Source organism: Aquila chrysaetos, chromosome 3 (assembly GCF_900496995.4).
Source record: "Aquila chrysaetos chrysaetos chromosome 3, bAquChr1.4, whole genome shotgun sequence".
In the NCBI taxonomy this organism is placed as follows: Eukaryota; Metazoa; Chordata; class Aves; order Accipitriformes; family Accipitridae; genus Aquila; species Aquila chrysaetos.
The window spans coordinates 73,019,690-73,037,752 of NC_044006.1; the positions used below are offsets into that span (position 1 = coordinate 73,019,690).

Here is an 18,063-nt window from a genome sequence, read left to right on the forward strand (position 1 = left end):
TAAATGATAAAGTTATAGGTTAGGAAAATACAACATACCCCTGCTAGAGGTTTAACTCTCTATTTGGTTTTTAAATGGGTATGTTAGACCATTGTTCAATTAGATGTTATGAAAAAAGAATCAAGTCTTCATACATTTTTGAAGACTCCCCACCTCCCCTTCCAAGAGCCAATTAACATAAATTAGGCTGGACACAGACTGGCATAAGTGTTAAGCCATTTATTACTGTGACATCTGAAATTTAGTATCAGTTTTTACATTCCCTGCTCTTAAATTTCTAAAGGGTGCTTATGGTACAGCATCACCTAAATGAGCTACTACCAGCTGAAAAACAGTTTTGACAAAGGTGTAAGATTAGAAACAGTCCTAAATAAAGAACAAAAAACCAAACAGATCACCTAGGTGTTTTCAGTCATCAGGCTCTGAGACCAAACAAACTTACCAATAGCTTAAATTACATTTATTTTTAGTGTTTGGCTGTTCACACTTGTAGCAGTCAGCGGGGGGGGGGGGAGGAAAGGAAATTTATTTTAGCAATATGAGAGGAAAATCTGTTCACTATTAACAGACTATTTAGCAGACTAGATTTCAAATCTCTTAATTCTACTACCTGCAGTTAAGGGCTTAATGCATTCTTCTTTAAAGCAAGAGATATTTTGACCATCCTGTTCAGAGCCACTGAATTTTATGTGAAAACAGTATTTCAGACTAATAGCAGAGACGAAGGAATACAAAGGACAGATTTTATCTAAGGCTGTACTCATCAGAAGACCTCTCTTGCTTTGCAACTTTGCCTGCACCCTTTTGCTGCAGCTGAGCTGTCACGGGCACAGCCGTGTGACCCAGACTGCCCATCCTGCATTGTTAGTAGATTTCAGCCTCGTCAGTCATTTCGCTTACTGATCTCCATAGCGCACAACGTAGAAAGGGATCAGGAGACAGGGCAGAGAAAAGGAAATCAGACGATGTTGTACTAAAGAAGTATAGTCTAGTTTATAGCTTTAACACACACCTAACCTTGTACCCCATTCTCTTAATCTACGAAGGATTTTCACCACACTAACTGTACCAGCTACAGTGAAGTTATTCCCAAGCAGTACCCTTAAAATTCCATGATAAATCACTGCCCTGAGAGGTATAAAAACACCCACATTTCTTTCATTGTTCATTTCATGTTCGCTGTTACATTCAGAAGTTATCTGAAGACAAGTGCAAACAAAACAAAAAAGCTACAAAAAGCAACAGATGTTGCTGCACTAACATGTTCCATCCCCATGTCTTAAACTTACAATGATTTGTATAAAAATAGAAATGGATAAATAGAAAAGCACAACTGAAGAAAAGCTATTTCTCCATTACTACAGAAACCAAGACATATTCAGCTCCACTGTGAAGGTTAATCACCCTGAAAACACATGGGCCTGACTTAAATTCATCTTTGACTTCAGTTTGTTTCAAATAACCATCATAATTCCCCCCCTCCATTTTTTTTTTAAAAAATCAAAAAACAAAAAAACAACAACAAACTGTGAGATGACCCCCTCATCCACTGAAGAGCTGAAGTGAATGACAGGACCCACCAACATGATTTTGTCCTATCTATATGCTGCAACTTCAAACCATGTGGTACATCCTTTCCTGCAAAAGTAGTTGTGGAGAAGGTACATGAGTAACTGTTACAGAGAAAGGACTCTAAAACAAGAAAAATAACAGTTGGCAGAGTAGTAAGTAGAAATAAAGACATCTTGGGGTAGGAAATGCCTTGAAAGTCACAAGAACTGTCTAATTGAGGTGTACCATTAGAAAAGCTTTCTAACGAGTCAAAACCATTATTTTTTTTTTTTTTTTAATGCCATCAATCATACTGAGAAAATCATCATTAAGCATCACTGTTCAGGCAGAGTGCCTTCATAAATACATTCAGGAGCAGTTGTAGGCAAACGTGAATTCAGGAACTTGACATTTTGCCAGTCTCCAACTTGTTTCTGCATCAATTTCTCCATTAATTTGGTGATTTTGGACAGCATTCAAAGTTTGAACACAGATCAATCCATTAAACTGTGACTGGAAAAGACAATAGGATATGTATTTCGTATGATTTCTTTTATAATATTGTCTACACTAACAAAATAGAATAACTGTAATTCTTTCAAGATCAGAAAAATATTCCAAGCTGTAGTATTACACCATACGGTGGTCTGTAAACAAAAGCAGCATCCATTTCACTCACGATCTTGTGCAGCTGCTTCTTCTTTCTGTTCACATGCTGCTTCATCATCTGGTTTCACCGGAGTAGTGGCTAACGAGCTCTCAACACTGTTTAAGAGCAGCTTTGTTTCTTGGTTATTGGGATCAGTTCCTAGTGTTGTTTTTGAAGAAATTTCATTAGGAAGAGCAAAAGAAGGTAAAGATGGAATTGAAGGCAGTAGGTCGTCCAACTCGGGCTGCTTGACTGAGCCTTCAGAATGCATGGTTACATCTTCAGGGCCCAAAGCTGTGGCATTTTCTGGGAAACGGAAAGAGTTTGTAAAAAACCAAAAAACTGTCAGGCTAACAGACAGTGCCTCTGGTTACCATGCATCTAGAAAAATCAGCTTGAATGAGATACCTCGTACAGGCACATAACCAGATTCACAGCTGTTAAATACATGGGCTGTGTTCACTCAGTTCTCCCCAAATCCAGACAACCTGATGGTGCAAGCACGTTCTTAAGAAACCATGAACGATTTGCTCTGCTGTATTCTTATGCTAGATGTTTTATTTTGTGTTACAACTCTTAGTCACCCCACCTTTTAAAAGGGAAAGGCATCCATAATGTGAAGATTTTTATTTTTCTTTAAATAGAAAAGTCACTATTAAGATGACTGCAATTTTGTTTTCACTTTACAGCTGTGAAGACAAGCCTGTGGTACAAAAATTAATTTATACCAATTTTAGAAATACCTACTTTTTAAGGTCAGTTTAATTTGGATCATCAACATTTTCATTTAAAGAAAAAGACACACATTCCATAATCTTACAAAAAAAGCCTATTAGTTTTTGTCCACTTCTATACTGCTACTTTTTCCATCTCATTTTAGCCAATCCCCTTTCTGGTTTTTCTTAAAATTGGCTTATTTCCAGAAAGCATGACACTGTTGAGCAGGCATGAGTTGGTGCCGTTCCAGAAATTAGGTCAGAGGCCTAAAGGAAATCTTGAATACACTTACCAAAATAAGCAGGAGCGTCATTGTTCAACATTAACTTTTCAGTGCCTACTAAAGCATCTGCTGCTGGCATGTTGAAGGAGGCAGAGGAAGACACATTGGATACTTTTGTGAAGTTGGTGAGTTCAGGAAATGAAATACCAGACATATCTAGAAATCCTGAATGAGAAAGCAAGTATTACAGTACTGTTTTATATAACACAGAATTCTAGATTCAGAGACATGTTATATCCAGACTTAAGTCAGTGAAGTCCCTTCCCCACTAAATGCAAATAAACTTAACCTCAATGTCAGCTGACATCAGTGGAAAGACTTCTACAGAATGTTAACCTCAGTCAGGCTCACAGTACCCAAATTCTACAGCTCTGAAATCCACTGAAGTCAAAAACTTCAAGGAAAACAACCACCAATGCTCATAGTGCTGCACTTAAGTCTCAAACTTGTTTAAGACCTTATTAGTCTACTTAGAAGTCCTCTAAAGAATTGCTGAAAAAAAAGCACCTAAGAAAATATACCTGGATCCATAACTCTCTGGAGAGGAGGAGGAGGAGAAAGGGAGCTTTCTGGTGAATAACCACTCATTTCTTGATCTGTGGAACGATCCAAGTTCATAACTATTTCAGAGTTGTCACTCTGAGAAGTAGGTGCCAATAATGGAGTCTGAAATGACACAGTAAGAAGGAAAAGCATCTTTTTATACTGAAAGCTTCACCTGAAGATGACCCTCCTATGAAAGCATTCTGCCTCAGTCTCCAAGTACACTAATTCAGAGAGAACCTATGATGCTGAAACAAAGTCAAGCCACTGATTAGGACATGTTCCAACGTAGCCTTTTAAAGCCAGTATGTTCTTAGAAGAACAGTCCATAATTAGTTCTTGTAGGCGTACTTTATTTCCTAGTGAACGGGGTATTCTTCTAATGTGATTCTCATTGACTGATACAGCTGTAGTATGCAAGTCTTCAAAACGGGATGAAAATATCAGCCAACACTGGTGATCTGTCATCTGCTCAGCATCATCAGCTCTCACTCTCCCTTCACCTAACTCTATTTCAGTCAAGCAATATTATATGTTGTACTCAAATAATACTGTATTATGAATGTTCCAACAAGTAGAAAATTTTGAAACTCCAGAGAACATGCCAGAGGTATGAACTTACTTCTTACATACCTCTGTGTAACCATTAGCAGATGGTACAGGAGTTCCAGCTTCTGGTAAGGGTGAAGGTGGTTTGCTTTCTGGCTTCTTCTTCGATATTATAGACTGTGTTGGAATTCTGTGCAAATAGCCATATCCAATACCACATCCTAAACTGTACAAGAAAAGTAAAACAAGACTTGAAAAAAAGGTGTTCTTAACAAAGCTAGTAAGTGTTTTAAATTTTGACTCTATAAAAACAAAAATAGTTTGAGTCTTTATAATCTATAGCAAGATATACCTACCTGCAAGAATCATTTCACTCACTTATAGTACTCAAGGAGCACTCTGCAATTGACATTAAGTCATACGTAGCTTAGCTTTCAGTTGATTATTTTTATATCTTTACAAAATATATAATCTGACCTGATGTGGATTTTGTTCTTGCTGTTAAGTGAATGTTTGACTATGAGAACGTAGCTAGTGAATCTGCTACCAGGGAAGTCAACACGGGTTTTGCCATTGGTTTCAACTCAAACAGCATTAGGTCCAGAACACGTCTAATTCCTAGTTCTAAGCTAGACTTTTTATGGGAAGATGAACAGTTTTGTGTGACAAGTGTAAGAAAACAAAGCTTAACTTGAAAACAACAAGCTGTAATCAATAGTAATACTACTCTTAACAGGAGCTCATTTACAGTGAGTATATAACCTGTCATCAGCCAGTGACTGTCCGGAGATCAGTACCTTCCTTCTCCACCCCAGGCTCCATTGGGAGTCACAACTACCTCTCGAATGGAATCTGCTTCAGTGTTATAAACCATCAGCTTCAGCGGCTTCCCCTCATGGGATTCAATCAGTGAAAAGAAATCCTCTGACTAAGAAAAAAAAAAGATAGTAGTTATTAAACTCAAATGTGCAAGACAAGGAGCTGGAAGCAAGTTAGCATTTTATGAAGTTATTTACTTCAATGTGAGATATTAAAAAACCAGAGACAGACTAAAACCCTCTCGTGTAGTTTGATCTTTAGGGGCAACTCTTTTTTTATCGTTACATTAAAAAAAGATAAATGTTTACCTCAGCTGTAAAGCATCTGTCAAACATCAACCTCCCCAAATCGCCAAACACTATCCCCATACGTTTGATGTACATTCAATTACTATTTGAAGGAAAATGCACCCTACCTCCTGAAGAATCTGATCAGATCCAACAATGTAGTCAGTGTGTGGCTGGAGACCAGCTAGAGCTGCAGGAGATGCAGGTTCAACATCCTGTAAAAGAATGATATGTGTCATCTGTACTCGGAGCAGGATAAACTATGCCAAGATCAAAAAGGAAAGCTAACTCCAAAAACAACAGAAGGAAAGAACGTTTTGTTTATGGGACAAAACAGAAGTCCTTGAACAGTCTACATCTAGGTGTGACATCTTGTAAAACATGCTGAATAAGAAAGACCAGGATGCTACCCATTCAAAATGAGATACTCTGAAGACATTGAGAAGTTGCATTTATTTAAACAACCAGAAACGTAACAAACAGTCTTTTCTATTCAGCTCTACTCTTTCAGCTCTCCCTCTTAATTTTAAAATAATTTTTGGTGCTTTTTGAAACATGAAACATTATTATTAATTTAATGAAGTTTAGCCAACAGAGAGACACCAATCAGGCCAGAATCTTTTTGCTTTTGCCATCGATTCTTCAACATAAGATGAAAAAACCTTCTCCTCATCGCACACTATTTAGTCCAGTTGGGATGGAGTTATTTTTCTTCATAGTGACAGGCAACACTAAGTCATCCACTACTTGTTCAAGTAGCTCAGACAAACCTTCAAGACTGTGTTGCCTTCTTCTGTGTGATTTCAGCATTGTACTTCTCCATAAAATTACTTCTAAACATTACACCTTAAAACAAGGTTGTATGAACACTAACGAGCCACCAAAGAATTCTGTCTCACCAAAACATGCCACACGTGTTCATTGGCTCCCTGGAAACTGCAGAACCTCACGCTGGCTCCAAGGAGACCTTGTCCTCCCCACATGTTACTGGGTATCACCTCCACCTCTCTTATTTTCATTGTTTTGATATTATACACCTCCAGCTTCACTGCTTTTTCAGCATTTGCCTTCAGCAGATCTTTCAACATGTTGTTTTCTTTATTCTGTAGAGCACAGAAAGAGATATATGATTAATATTATTTCTAGTTGCACCTGTAACACAGATGTCACACCTGTGGCTTAATTTGAATACAAAGACCCCAAACCATCAAAGTTTAGGCTCTGTGTTTCACAATCAGTCCCAGGAGTTCAATTTTCTTTTATTAGAAAGAAGTCAGTCTGTCAACTCATGTCCCTTTACATAAGTACTTACTATCACTCCATCACATCACTTACATTCCTGTTCTTTGTAACTGCTATTAAATACTATCAGCAATATTAGATCTCAACTATGTGGTCTAAGAATAAGCAGCAACATTTTACTTCACGCCTCTGATCCCAGTCCTCCTTCTTCATGTTTTATCAAATGTTGAAACAAGTTTGTTTAAACAAATGTTGAGCTCTTACCATTGACTCCCCAGTTCAATATTCACCTTGTGGCAGAAAATATGCATGAATGAGTAATATCACAAACATTGTGTTAATCTGTTAAGAAGTTAAGGTGACTAAAGGCATAAGTAAGACTCCTCAAATTTGGATCCAGCCAGAGAAGAGACTGTGAACACCACCAAGTTTTACTTTATCTTTTTAATGGCATATGCAACATCCAATATGAAAAGCTTTCTTTACTGTGACAGCTTTGGCTTCTACCCTTCATCACTACAATACCCATATTTCATGCAGGGGAAAAAAACAAGCAATAAAATCATTTGAGGCTTACAAGCCTAGTGTGTCCTATGGCAATGATGAAATCAAAGAAAGGTTCCAGTCCTCCTTGTTGAGCTGGGGAGTTTTCCTGAACCTGCAAAATATACATTTTGTTTTTATTATAACATTGATCTCCAGTTACATTAGGTGACAGTGTTAATCTTTACACTTGATTTAATGTTTACTTTTGAGTTGAGCCAGAGATGAGATAGCAAATGACAGACCTTGGGAAGCAGTCCACAACTGTGAACTTATTTTTATAAGGCTATAAACAACAGGTGTCCAAATTATGCTGTAAAAAACAGGGTTTGAACCCCACACAATACACAAGTATTGTGATTCAGAGTGCACAGCATGGAATTATTAAATGCTGAAGACTTTGGAGAAGGGCTTAGTTTTCAAAGTGCTGCAGCAGGATTTTCTTCCATGCTACTAGTAGCCTGAGCACATCAAGAGTCCCCAACTACATCACAGCCATTTTTTACATAAGCACAATTTACAGCTAGGTTCCCAGAATTTACAGCATATTAGAATAGGAACACTTAAAAGAGTATGTTACAAACGCATGGCTAACCACAAGTACTGGTCAAGAAGATTGCCATCACTTACAAAAGATTCATAAGAAATAAGAGTTGCAACATCTCAATTTCATTACAACCAAGTTAGCGTAAAACAGATGTAATAAAGAAATATAGAGAATACCTATTAAAATGCATTCACAACAGGATAAAACCCACCAAAAGTTACACAGAACTTGATACATGCAGAGTGTATGAGAGTATACTCACTTCAAAGTTTACTAACAAAGCAACGTGATATTAAGGGAACCACTGCAAACGTGCTAACAGTTTGCACTGCTTTTAACTTTAGTTTTTGTTATCTCAGCAGTACAGCCCTTAACCTGCAATATATTTGACTCCTGAAAGCCACCCCACAATTTAAGTGCTAGGTTACAATCCACGCATCATCTAAACTAAGAAGTTCATTGCTAGCAAAGTTAAAACTGCTATATATTTTTTTTTAAATAAATTTGTATTGATATTGGGGCTTTTGCTGGCATACTGTCTATACAAGTTATAAAATATACTTCAGCAAAAGCTTTTAAAGCAAAAAAAAAAAATCATGCTTTATTATTAAACAGTCAAGACTGACCACTGTAACCACAATTGGAGTAGGAAGTATTAACTTTCATCACAACCCTAAACTGCACCAAAAGCAAACAGCCAGCTTATACCAAACCAGAAGTTAAAAAGGTTAAAAAAGTTTACATCTAAATTCTAAATAACATGCAAGAAGCCTTACAATGAAACTGTCACGTAACACAACGTCAAAGATGAAAACACAGACAAAAAGAAGTACATGGAAGTTATTACAGAGCTCATGACATTGTTGTTCAGATGTCTAAAAGCCATACAGATTCCCACACGAAGCTGTAAGCTGCAAAAAATCCTGCAGTATTTGGTTTTCAAAATGACACCGTATCAAAAGTTGCATGAATTCCCTGGAGGAAAAAGAAATTACTTTGTCTCCTGCACACTGTAGGTCACCAAAATCATCCTCCAGTACAGAAAACTGAGCAGAATCCTGCACTTAACATAAAAGGAGGAGGCATTTCGTGACCAACAGTCATTTCTGATGGAGTTAACTCAGTTAAGGAGACTGACAAAAGCAGATTACATAACAACACCGGTACCCTAAACACATCTTGTGATATTGAGAAACACAAACTGCTGATGAAGTGGAAAGGAGCATGTGGCAACCACGCTTCACTCTTATTTCGGGGAGGAAGACCACCAACTAAATGAAATGATAAACTTACGCAACAGCTGTCATCAGCAATACCTCCGCCTATCTTTAAGCTCCAAGATACGCACTTAAACCTGCGTACGTCCAGACGATTTGCCAGATAGAGGAGCTACAACAGATCAGCAGCTACATACAACGCCTGCGAGCAGCGGCCCCTCAGGAAAACACTGGCTGGAGCAGGAATTAACCCCAGCCAAGATGCTGTAAAGATCCGCAGAGAAACTAGCCAAGTCTTCAAGTTTGGAGGGGAGCAGGGAGGGCTCTACTACTCTCAAGCTATTTCAAATTCCTCGAGAGCAGCACATAGGGCTCCCCTCGGCCGTCCGGCAGCCGACACGTCGCAGCTGGAGGCTCCGAGCCCGCTGAAGCCGCCGGGGCGGCCACCCGCTGCCTACCGGGAGCGGTGCGGCCGCTCCTCCCCTGCCGTCGTGGCAGTTCTCTGGAAAAAGCCACACAGGTGGGTGGCCAGGCAGCCCGCCGCCCCGAGCCCAGCGCCATCTCCCGTACCGGGCTCGGTCTCCCTCAGCCACCACAGCCGGCGGCGGAGGGGGGGGGGGGAGAGAAGCGGGACCCCGCCTCAGCGCCCGCCGCCTCAGCGCCCGCCGCCCCTCACGGCCCTCCCGCTCTCTTCCCCCGCCAAACGGCCGCCGCCTCACCCCGTGTACGTGGAAGCCCTCGGCGCCGCCGTCGGGGACCTGGGAGCTGGAGCCCAGCCCCATGCCCACCACCGCGGGGCGGGACGGGGACGCTCAAGCAGCGGCAGCGACGGCGGCGGCGGCGGCAACGAGCATCGCCCTCGCGCCCCTCCCTCAGCGGAGGGCGTCGCAGGCCTGAGCAAGCGAGCGCCGAGCGCAGCACCACCCCCGGCCCGCGCTCGGCAGAAGGAGGTGAGAATCGGGTTCCCCTCGACTCCCTGCCGGCCTGGCGGGGCGCGGTGAGGCGTGTGACGCCCTTAGCGACGGGGGCGGGGGCGGGGGAAGCGAGGCGTGGCTGCGGGAGGGCGGGGCGAGAGGCGGGGGGGCGGGGCTCCCGAGGGTCTCCGGGCGGGAAGGGGCGGGGAGAGCTCTGAGGAGAAATGGCGGGAAGCGGCGGTCGCTGAGCCTCGGCCGGCCCGCAGAGCCCCCCCTCACCAGGTGACAGCCCTGAGGAGAACCGCGGCTCCTCAGGAGGGAGGAGGAGAGCGGAGAGCGAAGCGCCGCTGCCGGGGAAGGAAGGCCAGGCGGTCGGGTGGTCCTTCGCTCTCCCCTCGGCCTGCCCCCGGCGCTGGAGACGCCCGGAGGGGCTTCCCTGTGAAGGGAGGACGGGGGATGCTGCCTGCCGAGCCGGGGTAGTCCCTCCGGCAGCCAGCGTGCAGCCCGATGGCAGTTTGGGTCCCGGAGCACCCCCTCCCGCCCCCCCTTTTTTTTGGCAGAAACACACTCACTTATAAATTGGTTTTTATTTTTTGTTTTGTTCACGTATATTTTTACAAATCTCTGAAAAAAAAAACCCCAGTTCCCATTCTAACAGCCTTTTAAAAATTACACTCCTGTTAGTGCAATCCAGAAAGAGATGATTATTTTTTGCCAATATCTACTCTGCACATCTCAAAAGAGCGAGCGTTTCTGACATGTATTACATACTGCGCTCAAGAAAAGTATTTTCACCAGCTGAGACAGTTTGCAGCCTTAAAGCTGAAGAAGCAAATCAATGGTCCAGTGTTGCTGTTTTTCAGGACATAGGGAGCCTTGTGTTTAGGTAATTACTAAGAAGTGGTGATACTTCCATTGCCCTGAAATTTCATATCTGCTCCACTCTGGTTTACTTAGGATGAATTCTTCTGATTCTGCCTTTAACTCATTAATGGAAAAGTACGGAAAGTTTTCAGAGTAATAGTAACAATTTGAAGCGTTATTATATTAATATAGTTAAAGTGCCTGTTACATTTCCTGTGTGAGTACTTTCATTCCAGTATAGAAGCATCCATTTTAGTAAAACTCCTTGGTGGTTACTGCTCTTGCCTCCGAGATGTCATTTTTCCAACAGATCCATCCACATAATTTCTGTGGTTCAGGCATGATGCGTAAAGACAGAAGAGAAAAAAAGCTGCTTTCTCCATTTCTCTTTCTGCCTTTCAAAGGCATTCTCTTTCTGCCTTTGCTTCCAAGTGAAACTGTTAGAATTCCTGTCTCTTCAATAGCTATTTATGCGTGAAAGCCATACATACTGGCTCATTTTTCTCCAAAGAAAGACCAGGATATTCTCAGGAGCTTTTTTTCTGGTGTTATCTCTAAGCTGTGATTGCAGATCCATGCATTGCATTCATTGAGCATATGGTAGAAGTGCATGTAAGTATTCAGAAAAAATAAAATTGTGCCAAACATTTTTCTGTGTTTCCTGCTACATATATTCGAGAACCTTATCACATAATTATATTTTTTCTTAAATTCCTTTTCTTCAGAACATCTTTTATAATAGGTATGCCAGTGAGGAACTGCAGCGTTGGCCAGGTAATTGTGTTTCTACAAATAATAGAAATAAGAAATCTGTCTTCAGACATACCAAACTAGATGCCAGAGAAGAGAGTCTGATCCAGTATAAAACTGAGTACCTAGGAAATATAAGACCATAGCAAAAAAAAGTCTACAGCTATTATTTGCATTTATGTTTACCATGGAAGATAGTGAGGAGGTTCCCATCCCCAAACCTTTCTTTGTAGGGAACTCATCAGAGCATCTGTCTTATATTAAGGCGGAGGTCGGAGAGCCTGTGGACAGACAAAATGAACAATAACAGTTTGCAGGAATAGGTGGTACTTACCCAAGCTCTTCAGAGGAACTCGGGAAGGAGATAGAACACCTACAAACAGTTGTACTGAACTTCTTGCTTAAAAGCACATTGGCTGCAGGGAACTGGGAAGTACCAAATACCCTGTTTTTTACAAAGGATTCTAGTAGAGATCTGAAGGGGAGGTCTGTAAGCCTCTGTCGACAAAGTAATAGAAACTGTAATAAATAATATTTTTAGTGGGTACCTGAGTATTAAATTCTTCGGAAGAGTCAACGTGGCTCTGATAAAGGGATGTCCTGTCTCACACATCTATTGGAGTTCCTAAAGGTTTTAAGAAACATACAGAAAGGAGTGATCTGGTTGCTTAGATTTCAAAAAGTCACTTATCAAGGCTTTATCAAGGGCTTTTAAGGAAACTAAGCAGCAATACCATAAGATATCTTTATTTAGATGAGTAGTTAAAAGGTAAGAAATAGATGATAGGAGTGAATGATCGCTGCTTGGAAAGATCATCCAAAAGTAATCCAAACAACCAGTTAGACGCTGCTTTTCCTCATATTCTAGAAGTCCTGGGAAAAGAGATAAGCAGTGAGATGGCAAAGTGTACTGACGTCATGGAATTATTCAGAATAGCAAAACTAAGGAGCAATTGCAGAACTGCAGAAGGATCTTAGAAGATTAGGTGGGCAATAAAACCACAGGTGTAATTAAGTGTAGATGAACATGGGAAACGTGGGGATGAACGTAGGGAAAAATCCTGACTAATCCCACATGTGAAATAGTGGGCTCTGAGCTGTTCGGCAACAGTCTGAAGTGAAATCTAGAAATTACAAAGTGTCATTTCAGAAATCACAAATAGCCAAAAAGCAAATCCATTATTAAGAACTATCAGGAAAATTATGGAGACTAAGAGAGAGGACATTCCTGAATTACTGTATAAACTCATAGTTTTCCCACATCTTGTTCTATTAAAAAAAACCAAAACAAAGAAAAAAAAAAACAGAAATGGGAAAGCTTGAAAAAGGGCAGCAGCAATGATTAAAGGTATCACTGGTTACCACACAGGGAATGATTAAGTAAACCAGGGCTTTTTCATTGGAAGAGAGACAACTAAAGAGAGAATGTGCTATAAAATCATTTGTGGTCTGGAGAGGGTAGTCAGGAATTGAGTGTTTGCTCTCTTTCGATTTAATAACAAGGGAGCTGTTGAAACTATGAGGGCACACACTCAAAGTAAGCAAAAGGAGGTGATTTTTCACTTAACTGTTTAGTTCTGCAACTCTACCGTAGGAGACTGTGATACCAAGAGTTTAGTTGGACCCAAGGAGGCAGTGGGCAAGTTCACTGAAGAAAAATCTGGGGAGGACCAGTAAGTACACAGAAATCAATACAACAAAAGATATTTTCTGAGCTGAAGCCATCTGAAGGCTGGGAGGGTGTTCGAAGGAAGTATCGTTTACACGTGTGCCACTCTTGGTCTTTGCTAGGCGCGTTAGAGCTGCTGTTGCAGGTTGAGAGTGGGCTAGATGTAGCTTTGGTTTGACCCAACGCAGCTCTTCTTAATGTTAATGCTCATAGCTCATTATTCTTTGCTATTCCACGTCATTTGCAACATGGGATATCGTAGAAACATGCATGCACTGAGAACAGCTCATCGTGATAGAGCATGCAAATTAAACAAACTACCTAGTTAGACTGTGGCTCGGAGTTCATTTATACAAATAACTTTTTAAGTAATTGCTAGTAACATCTGAATCAACCATCCACCTGCAACGTCTCTGCTGGTCTAACACAAGGTGCTATCTTACAGTTAGGAAAAGCCAGAAAGAACCATTCTGATGTGTCACTGTATCGTCTTTTGGAACTCATTTATGCACACAAAAGGTGTAAAAATATAGGTAAGGGGTGTTCCCCCCCCCGCCCCGTGCTTTTACATATTACTTGTCACAAGTTTCAACAGTCAGAAACTTGGCAATACATTAGTCCAGTGTTTCATCCACTTATCCAGATTAAATTAAGAGTTGTAGAACAAAAGAGATCTAGAGGCGATTTGATAAATGTAGGTATGTTTTAAGTAGTATTTTGTCTAATTTGCTAAATAAAATAGTACGAAAAATAGTGCTGCTGTCACTAGAATTACTGAAAAAAATCTAGTCTGCCCTGGACCACTCTTTTGCAACACATTTTTGTTTATTTAGAAAAATACTTTAGCTCCTGTTTATTCAACACTTAAGCAGTGCTTGCGTATTCAATTTGTCAACTTATACGAAGCTCAGAGACTTCAATAAATTATTAAACAACAGCATTGCATAGCAGAATTCATAGTGATCACATTATGGTATTCTCATGAAGAGAAATCAAATTTTATTTTCATGTAACTACCCTGACAGTGATTCTGCACTACACTAAAGATTTATTTTGACTAGTTGCATGAGTGTTTCTAGAACATCAGCACAAGAGTATTTCAGGCACTAGAGGACAACACTAACTAGTAGCTATTTCTTCTATTAGAGGTAATAAATTTTAGGCATACTAAGATCCTGAAAGACACAGCACATGTTCAGCTCACATGGGAGCAACCCACGGTTCAGCAGGAGTTGGAACTGAGCTGAAGTCCCATACAAGGTAACGGGAGCTCTACATTCTATATCAGTGAAGAATTGTATATTCTTTTTCAGTGTGCCTTTGTGCAAAAATAATTCATTTTTAAAAGATACAATTTCTAAAGGAGAAAAGCTTACTAATGTACTTTCCAATCTGGCAAATGCTGAACAATTTTGATTTCAGTAACACAATCTGAGAAGCTACCTATGTGTGTGTTTCAAGGATTAGGAGGCTTGTTTCATTCGACTGTTTTTGTCATTACATGACTTTTAAAAATTTAACACATTTAGCACATTTTTTTTTAATATTTGTTTTTAGATTATGAAGCTGGTTTAAAGCTGGAAAACAAAAGAAACAGGAAAAATGCAGACACTAATGAATTACATTATGCAGGAATGTTTTTATGGCTAATGGATAAAAGTGATGAAGGACTAGACAGAATGCTGAAAACGTCTCCTGGATCTAGAGAGGTAGTGTATAAATGGTACTTCATCCATAGCAACACAGAATTTCTCACTATTTAAAAAGTAAAATGAGGTCATCAGACTTCTAGCCAAATATAAGAAAACATAAATATGCAAAACCTAATGTATACTGTACCTAAGATTATAATCATCTAGATTACATTTCTTGTTTACTAGAAAACCTGGGAAAATTCATTGATTTTTTTTTTTTTTTTAGTGGATATTTCTACAGTAATCCTTTTTGGATGAGGAAGAATGTTTCTTTTTTTCTACAGAGGGAAAATAGGATAATGGTTGAGGGTAAAACTGTTTCATCAGGTCTACTTACATTTGGTTGTAACTTTGGAATTACTTTGATGTAATTATATGCCAGAGGCAAGGAGTCTGGAATGAAAAGGCTTTCTGAACAGGTCTTACAGACTACGCCTCTAAGAGGCAAATCCTGACCTACTGAGAAAAAGGTACAAGGAGTTTAAGAATAATTTCAAGCCTCTTCTTCCTGTGTTTCTTTCTGTGATTCTTCCTTCTTCATGAATTGTGTTATACAGGAAACAGTCTACATTTAAAAGTGTTTCTGAAAATAAACAAAAAGAGGACTGGTTGTATCTGGTCACATCTGTGACACTGTACAAAGGTTACCTACCTGCATATTGATGTTGTCAAAACTGGCTGCTCCATAACTGGTGGATTAAAATTGTTGTCAAGTTTCTCAGTAAATACTTTTTGAAATCTTACTTTTTAAATTTTATTCTGTTAATTGAGTATTAGACAGTGAAAATAGGATTGTGTTATTGTTAGTAAATGGTTAAGAGTTATATTTTAGGCATTCTCCAAAATACTTTGTCAACAGAGGATTTTCCTTTAAAACCAGCTAATTGGTAATGCAAGGTTAAAAACAGAACAATTGGCAGGTCATTAGAAATGTATTCTGATTGTTATAGGGCTTTAAGCCACTAGAAATAATGCAGTGTTATGGCATTTTCACACAATTATATCTATATGAGGTCTTTGCTTTTGCAGATACTGAATTTTGAAAGAAATGTCATTTATCATTCATGGTAATGGAGCTACAAAAATGTAATATGTAACTGACAGATTCTGCAGTATACTGTAAACTTTAAATGCTTATTTTTCAAAGTTCTTTGTATGCTTACCAATTACAGCTTGCTTGCAGTATCAGTCTTTTCTAAAGGTTCCTGTGTAAATGAAAGTTGATACATGAAATGCGTGCTGACCGTTCTAAAATACATTTAGATATGTAGATATAGTATAAAATGCTGCAGCTGAGCTAGCTGTAGGTTCCTTTTTTTCAGTCAGTGGAGAAAAACAGGCACTTCTCAGCTGTAGCTCTTATAATTAAGGATTTCTCATCCCCATTGTACAAGTAATTGTTCATTATGGCAGAAGAATTGTGTAGTGTGAACAAAGATCTTTAGCCTCTTTCAGAACTGTTTTGTGTAAAACTCATCAGAAATTATAAAGGACTAAACATTCAAATTCAGAATTTCAAAGGAATAAATGTTCAAATATTAACTGTCTGAACTCAGTAAGCTTCAGAAGCACGCTTGCAATTCAGAGGAAATTCTGTGAATGAGTTTAATTAGCTAAGAAAATCAACAATGATGAAAAATGTTAATGCAAGATTAGTTCTTCGCTCATTGTCAATACAAAATATTTGTTTAATAATATGCCTATAATAAATTTTAAGATGATCAAAGAAGTTGACCCTAAACAAGCAGTAATGTTTTGGTCAAAATAATTGGGAATAAGAACTAAGCGTTACTGAGGACAGATTACAGAAATCCATTATTCAAAAATAAGAGGAAGAGCATCTGATAGGTCAAACCTGTTTAAATTTTTTTTTCTTAAGGAGATTAATTTCATCTCGAACCTGTGCAGATGATTTACAGGACCTTTATTGTCCTGAAAAAGTGGTTTTGTCCATCTCTTAAAGATGCTGAACTTACTTCAAAAGATGGATTTTATTGCTTGATCTGTTTTGAAAAAAGTGAACTTGACATTGAGTTGGAAACTACTTGATGGCAGTATTATTGTCCTTGGTGGAATAGTGCTTGTTAGGGTGGTGTTCAGGTCAACATTAAGATGTCTATATAATACCTGTGGTCCTAATTCTTTTGCTTAAACACAGGTTTTCAGTGCCAGCTGCGATGCCTAAGGGTACTTGAGAAATCTGAACAAGACTGTTAGTTTTTACACACGAATGACAGGATACTAGTGCCTTTCTGGAACAGTATCTGAAAGCGAGGCGAGATACTGTATGGCATCTCAGATGGTGCAGGACAGTTACGTGTAGGTAAATGACTTGAGCCTTAGGTGTCAAAGCTCCCATTATAGTCAATGGAGGTCTAGAAAGTGGAGAATTGTTCAGCTCACCTGAAGTAGACACCTACATTAAGTCAGATCAACAGCATCGCAGACTCCACTGACCGTACTGGCTAGAGGTTGGTTGACCTGTCTGCACTGGACAGCTACTGCAGTTTGTGGCAGCCTAGTGTGTTGGACACCGGCAGGGTGTTAGGGCCTGAGCACTTTCCTCTTCTAGGCGGCTAAACCAAGGAATCCAGATTAGGGCCACAATTCGAGACTGGGCACAGACGTAGCTGCTGTGCTGCTGCGGTGTAGCACAGACTGGGGCTGATGGTAAAGCCTCAGCCTAAAAGCAGCTCCCAAGGGAAGGGGGAGGCAAGTCCTCACTTCGAATACTTTGGGGGATCTCCAGGGACACTCGATGCCAATGTGTGAGCAACTGAATTTCGTCCTGAATGATTATGTATCCAACAAGATTATCCACTTTGCTGGCAAATATTAATAAAACTGTCAAGATCTTCAGTTATATTTGTTTATACCTCTTTGAAGACATGGACAGGGTGCTTATGAACAGGAATTCTGAAAGCATTTGTCTCCATAACAATAATAAGACAGCATTTTCATATATATATCATACATAAAAAATTTAAATGATCATCACCTTGTTAACAGTATCACCTTTTCAGAACTTGTAAAGAATTGAATCTTGCAACCCTGGAGAAGCATAGATTAAGATATTTCTACACACAGAAGTTGCCAGGCAGAGGCAAGGGTTCAGTTGTATCCAGTTTTGTGGATTTTGTTGTACTGGTGTGTTTCAAGCTCCTTCTTGTATTCACAAGAGAGAATTTCCATTTAATATAAATAACATACTGATGTTCACTGGTA

At 39.7% G+C, this 18,063-nt stretch overlaps 1 protein-coding gene across 2 annotated transcripts; it reads right to left on the reverse strand.

Moving 5' to 3' along the window:
• Positions 1–204: 204 nt before the first annotated feature.
• On the reverse strand, positions 205–9,848 carry GORASP1 (golgi reassembly stacking protein 1). 2 transcript variants are annotated; one of them, XM_030009934.2, is made up of 9 exons: positions 9,667–9,848; positions 7,218–7,298; positions 6,298–6,501; positions 5,527–5,613; positions 5,090–5,220; positions 4,377–4,518; positions 3,722–3,866; positions 3,210–3,365; positions 205–2,506 (listed from the first exon to the last, which is right to left on the reverse strand). In XM_030009934.2, exons 1-9 carry the CDS (start codon positions 9,727–9,729, stop codon positions 2,223–2,225), a joined length of 1,293 nt encoding a protein of 430 aa, XP_029865794.1. In that variant the 5' UTR covers positions 9,730–9,848; the 3' UTR covers positions 205–2,222. The 2 variants fall into 2 exon arrangements, with proteins under 2 accessions (XP_029865794.1, XP_040978620.1); XM_041122686.1 differs by lacking the exon at positions 9,667–9,848 and adding an exon at positions 9,047–9,302.
• Between the last annotated feature and the right edge of the window lie 8,215 nt (positions 9,849–18,063).